Genomic DNA, 6,000 nt, shown 5'->3' with positions numbered 1-6,000 from the left:
TGGTGCACTCCTGTGTGCTGTTGACCATCACCCTGACCTGGGAGCCGGTGTCCAGGTTCTGCCCGCTGAGGCTCACCCTGGTCCCCCCGGCACGGGACCCCCGGCTGGGCTCCAGGGACAGCAGTTTGGGAACCTGGGAATAATGCGGAGCAGGTGGAGCGGCAGGGGGAGCGGGGGAGATGTTCCAAATAATCAGGATTTATGATGCATCACGTCATCATATAAACCCCCCCTCCCCACAAACAACTCCCCTCTGCTTGCAGACGTTTACTGTTTCAAGTTGCTCTGCTGCGCTCGAATCAATCTGACAAATCAAAGCGATCCATAGGGTTCAACTATCTTGTTTTTCTCTGAGTTGCTGAAACAGCTGCTGACTCACAGGGTAAGAGAGTGAAACACTGGGAAGGCTGTCCCCCCCTACCCCCCTTCTCCACAGGACGTTATGGAGCTGCTGAATTCAACTGGCCTTAGGGGCGCTCTTCAAAAATAAACTAACGCTACCTCAGGTTAGAGACAAGAACTTTAATAACACGTATAAAGTGATGCGATGGGAAACGGAAAGACTGCTCCTTTTGTGCCGGCCTTGTCACGCACACACACACACTCACTAACACACACACACACACGCACACACACACACACACACACACACACACACGCACACGCACACGCACACACACACACACACACACACACACACACACACACACACACTCACACACACACACACATACGCACACACACAGCAGCAGCACAGGCAAGCTCCAGGGGGGAAGATAAACTCCCATGTCCAGTTCTATAGTGAAACAACATTCCAGGGCCCATCCTGGGCCCCATCTGTCTCACTCTCTCCTCATGAACCCTGACCCACGGAGGAACATCTCACATCTCACTTCTCCTCTTCCCATGGCAATTATGTAGAAATCCCCTGTCTCCGCACTGCTGGGGGAAGGCCCATGTGTGTGTGTGTTTGTTTAACTGTGTGTGGGTGAAAGTTTGTGTCCGTGTGTGTGCGAGAGGTGGCCGGTGTGGGTGTGAGGAGACAGATGTTTCCGTCCCAGGGTCTGAGGAAGGAGGTGCACAGGAGGCAAGCATCCTGTCTGCAAACCATTTATTTCCCCTTTTCCCCCGCTCCTCAGTGACCCCGTCCACCACCACCACCCCCACCACCAGCACCACCACCAGCACCACCACCACCACCACCACCCTCCCCGACTACCCACCTCCTCCCCTGGCCGCCCACCTGCCTCACCCCGATCTCTCGCCCACATCCTCGCCTCACCCTGAGCATCTCGTCCCCACGTCCCGTCCTTCGTTTGCGATGTTTGTTGTTTTTCGGTCTCTACGAGACAAGAGCAGGGCTTCCAGGGCCCCTCCCTGTTCCCCCCTCTAGGGCTGACTCACCCACAGACCCCGGGCCCCTGCCACTGCCACTGGCGCTCGCAATGACGGAGTGTTGGAGAATTAAAGCGATAAAGAAACTCTTTGTCCGTAAACAAAGAGAAAGAGGGGAAAAGGGCTTACATGGGTTTTTCCACTGGCCGCCTTAGTGGCCGCCTTGATCCGAGGGGACTCTGTGTGGGCCCGGGTCAATTAGCCCAACGCGGCCCGCTTCCCTCTATCACTAAATGGATTCAGAGAAGGAGCCCTTCTCTTTTTCTTTTTCTTTCTCTTTTTCTTCTCTTTTCTTATTTTTTTTAACACACCAGCCCCATGTTTGCTTTCTCTGGCGGCGGTTTCCAGAATGACATCGGTACTGTGGGTTTGCGGTGCTGACCGGCGTTTGAAGATTTCCCACGCGCTGCCATTATTCGGTATCATAAAACACATCTGTTAGCGCTCAGCCGACATGTTACAGCGGAGAGGAGGTTTTCCCAGCGAGGAGCGGCGAAGACGGATCGGGACGGAGGAGGAGGAGAGTAGAGAGAACATTGGAAGAGGAAGAGAGGGAGAGTCGGGAGAGGAGATAGGGCGAGGGAGGGGCGGAACGATCCGGTGAAGTAGAAGAAAATCTGGTTCGGGTGGTGGGGAATGGGGGGGGGGGGGGGGGGGGGGGGGTACATACCAAGTACGAGAAGAGCTCGTTGGACGTTCCCACTCCGTTGGGGTGCACGGACACTTGTACGGTGTCCACCATGTCACTGCCAGAGCCCCCGCTGACACACACCAGCCTGGGAAGGAGAAGAACAAACACAGGACATCACGACGGACCCCCGTTAATCGCCGACGAGCGGCCGTTAAACAGGAAAACAAACCCCGCGCTGACAAACAATGGGTTCAAGGGGGGAGAGAAAAAAAGCATTGACTCGGAGCTGTTTGTGTACGCGTTAAAGCTATTAATTACGGAGCATTCCATAGACACATGGCGTCGTCTCCCTGGGAAGGGCCATACGAATGTAGCAGGCTTCATGCCTCAAAGTGATTCAGACAAGATGTGCAGTACTGCAGGCTCAGTGACTAGGAGTGGCGGATAGTGGCAGTGTGAGTCTTTGTGATGACACAGGGACAGAGGGCTTTTTTCAGATCCCTCGACATTGAATATAAATGTGTGAAGGGAAACACAACCTCCAACAAGTGGAAGGAAAGCCGCCCCCGCCCCCATCCCCCCTCCAGCTTGACACACAGGCCGTGGGTTTATTTAGTCAGGTGCCCCGTGCACAAAGATGATTATAAATAGTCCCCCGGTATACGGACGCAGCTAATGATTGACAGAGGCCTTATGCTCCTAATGAGAGTTTAAAGCCTCACACATGTTGGGGGAAGAAGATGCATAGACGTCTGTCGCCCCCGGAGACCGGGCGGGAGGAGGCGCAGAGCGGGACTCTTGGGGGCTAACGCGCGCTCGGAGGCTCCGCGGCGCCGCGGCCTGTCAGACTGCGAGTGGGTGAGCGTCTGTTTGGAGGTTGTCACGGTGATGGATCGGGTGTATGGAGTTTTACAGTGTACGAGAACCAACCGAGTCTCGGAAATACAGGCTTTCGTGTTCGTACAAACTCAAGCAATTAAATTAACCCACATCCCTCACCCTGGTAGGTGGAATACCCGAGGATCACGGCAACGACATTGCAGCACGCCACATGCACGGCTCAGTGGCAAAGAATCTGCCACAACCACTTCAGCGGACGGGTTCAACCTGAGTTCATCCCCTGAAAGGGTGTCTTTTTGTTCTTCTACAAGCGTTAAGCAAGGCTTGTGTGTGCGTGTGTATGTGTGTGTGTTTGTATGTGTCTGTGGGCATTTGCGTGTGCGTATATGTGTATATGTGTGTGTGTGTGTATGTACATGTGTGTATGTGTATGTGTGTGTGTGTGTGTGTGTCTGTGTGCCCGTGTCCGCGTGTGTGTGTGTGTGTGTGAGTGTTTGTGTGTGTGTGTACTTGTGTATTTGTATGTGTGTGTGCATGTGCGTATGTGTATATTTATGTCTATGTGTACGTGTATGTGTGTGTGTGTGTGTGTCCATGTGTGTGTGTGTGGATGTGTGTGCGTGTATCTGTATATGTGTGTGTGTGTGTATGTGGATGTGTGTGCGTATATCTGTATATGTGTGTGTGTGTTTGTGTGGATGTGTGTGCGTATATCTGTATATGTGTGTGTGTGTGTGGATGTGTGTGCGTATATCTGTATATGTGTGTGTGTGTGTGTGTGTGTGTGTGTGTGTGTCCGTGTGTGTGGGGCCTGACGGTGATTCGCTGTGACCCAGGGGTAGAGGACAGGCTCCCAGTAGTCCCAGTGTGAGCAGTGACACAGTGGCAACGGGAGCCTTCTCTGCCCGGCTCCTCGGCCACTGCCCCCGCCCACTGGCTGGGCGGATGGCTTGTGCAGGGTGATATCTGGGCTAGTAAAGAGGCGTTGGTTATTTCCCCCTGGAGGAGATGAGGAGGGCAATAAACATTCAGCTCTCTCTCCCTCCTGCTCTTTCTCTTGTTTCTGCTGTCACTTGATATTTCTCTCTCTCTCTCTCTCTCTTTCTCTCTTGGTGCCTTTTATTCTCTCTCTGTCACTGTGTGTGTGTGTCTCTCTCTCCCTCTCTCACTCGCTCCATCGCTCTCTCTCTCTCCCAGTCCCTCTCTTTCTATAAATAGCAGGAGGTGAAACAAAAGACTGAGTTGCAACTTTTGAAAGATTTTACAAGAATCGAGGGATCTGGATTCCTACTACTTGGGATGTTAACGGCTCTATGCTCTCTTCATTTAATGGTGAAATTAATTATTCCTATAAAACAGGATAATATTAATATATTGTTCAAGGTTGTTTAGCTAAAATAATAACGTCATAAAATAAAAATGTTGAAATAAAGTTCTGTTTAAAATCTCTCTCCCTTTCTCGCAAACCTATCTCTCTACTCTCTCCCTCACTCTTTTTTTCTCTCTATCTCTCTCTCGCTCTCTCCCTCTCTTCCTTTCTCTCTCTCTCTCGCTCACTCTCTGTCTGCCTGTTTCCCTTTATCTCTATCTTCCCCTGTCACTCTCTGTATCTTTCTTTCTCTTTAATTCTCCCTAATTCCCCGTCTGGGACTAATGAAGTACCTCTTATCTATAGCTCCCTGTCTCTCTCTTTTACCCTCTTCATGTCCATCTCCCTCCCACTCTATCCCTGTCTCCATCACGTCTCTCTTACTGCAATCTGCCTAGGTGATATGTGTGTGTGTGTGTGTGTGTGTGGTCTGTGTGTGTGTGCGTGTGTGTGTGTGTGTGCCTGTATGTGTCTTTTAGAAACACATCTTTCGATTTTTTGAAACTGCATGAGCCTGACCACTCAGAGCTCTTTAAAACTGTTTGGAGGAGGAGGAAGAAAACGAGGAGAAAGAGGAGAAGGAGGAGGAGGAGGTGAAGGACAAGGAGGAGAAGGACAAGGAGGAGAAGGGCAAAGGGGAGGAGGAGGCGGAGGAGAAGGTTGAGGAGAAAGTGGATGAGAAAGTGGAGGAGGAGGAGGAGGAGGAGGAACGGCAGGAGGGGGACAAAACATCAAGAGAGGTCCTCCCTAGTAAATGGAGGGTGCCTCTCGACCCAACATGCCATTAATTAATATGTTGACACGTTGCCGCTGGGGCACCGAGCCTCCAGCCATGCACATTTTCTTCTGGCACACAGCTGTGATCTCTCGGCCCCTCCGCTCCGCCGGCAGACACCTGCCGCAGCTGACTAGCACATGAGGTCACTTTCAAACGTGTGCCGGCACGGCTGTGTATTTGTCTTAGTCTCTGGCTGCCGTCAGAAACACTGACATGTTATGATTCGTCAGCACCACCTTCAGAGAGGAGGATATAGGTTTGCTGTCAAAACAACCCGGCACAGGTAACCAATGAGCAATGGGGATCTGGATGAGATCAGCCCAAAAAAAGTGCAACGTGATTCGTTGTTTTTCTTCTTCATGTTTTCAGGGGGTAATGTGTCAGCGAGTTATGGTGACAGGAAGGACCGGCAGGTCACCCGCCGGCCGCTCTGAAATTCTAATACAGTGATTAGCTTCAGTGGAGCGGGACCAGATAAACAGTTCCATTCAGCGAACAGTTCTGAAATTGGGAGTGGAGGTTTTGGATGTGATTCCAGAATTGCTGGCTCGCACCGTGCTTTGTGTGCAGGTGTCAATCCCGGGTCCCCCTGTCGCCATGGTGACAGTGTTATGGGTCCCCGAGTTGCAGAGGAGCGGGAAGGGAACCGTTTAAAACGGCGTGAGCCGAATAATAATATTTGTGAAAATTAGCGACAGAAATTCATGAGAACTGTACTTTAGTCGACTTCAGCGACAGTCTGCTCAGGATTGCGTGAACTGGAACAAATACAGATAATGAGATAAATATATTGGCCCATTTAACAGAAGGCGATGTGGGGGTTGTGCAAACAAGCCTTGAATAAAATAAGGAATGTATTGATTTCTCCCAACCTTCATTTCCTTCCTACTGTTTACTGCATAAATAAATAGGTGTTTTCGGATATTAAAGTATTAATCGCTTGATTTTAATTGTCTTTTTGGGTTTATTTAGTTTAATCTTGGTGAT

General features: G+C 50.9%; 1 protein-coding gene across 1 annotated transcript in view; it reads right to left on the bottom strand.

The window, feature by feature from the left end:
• plxnd1 (plexin D1) overlaps positions 1-6,000 on the bottom strand; it is a 71,790-nt gene that overhangs the window by 31,793 nt on the left and 33,997 nt on the right. Inside the window, 2 exon segments of the mRNA XM_079741786.1 lie at positions 1-133; positions 2,066-2,171. The exon segment at positions 1-133 is cut by the window's left edge and continues 7 nt beyond it. Coding sequence (XP_079597912.1) covers positions 1-133; positions 2,066-2,171 — 239 coding nt within the window.

The sequence above is a fragment of the Pollachius pollachius genome (assembly GCF_949987615.1).
Source record: "Pollachius pollachius genome assembly, chromosome: 8".
NCBI classification, from domain to species: Eukaryota; Metazoa; Chordata; class Actinopteri; order Gadiformes; family Gadidae; genus Pollachius; species Pollachius pollachius.
This window is presented reverse-complemented; position numbering and strand designations above follow the sequence as displayed.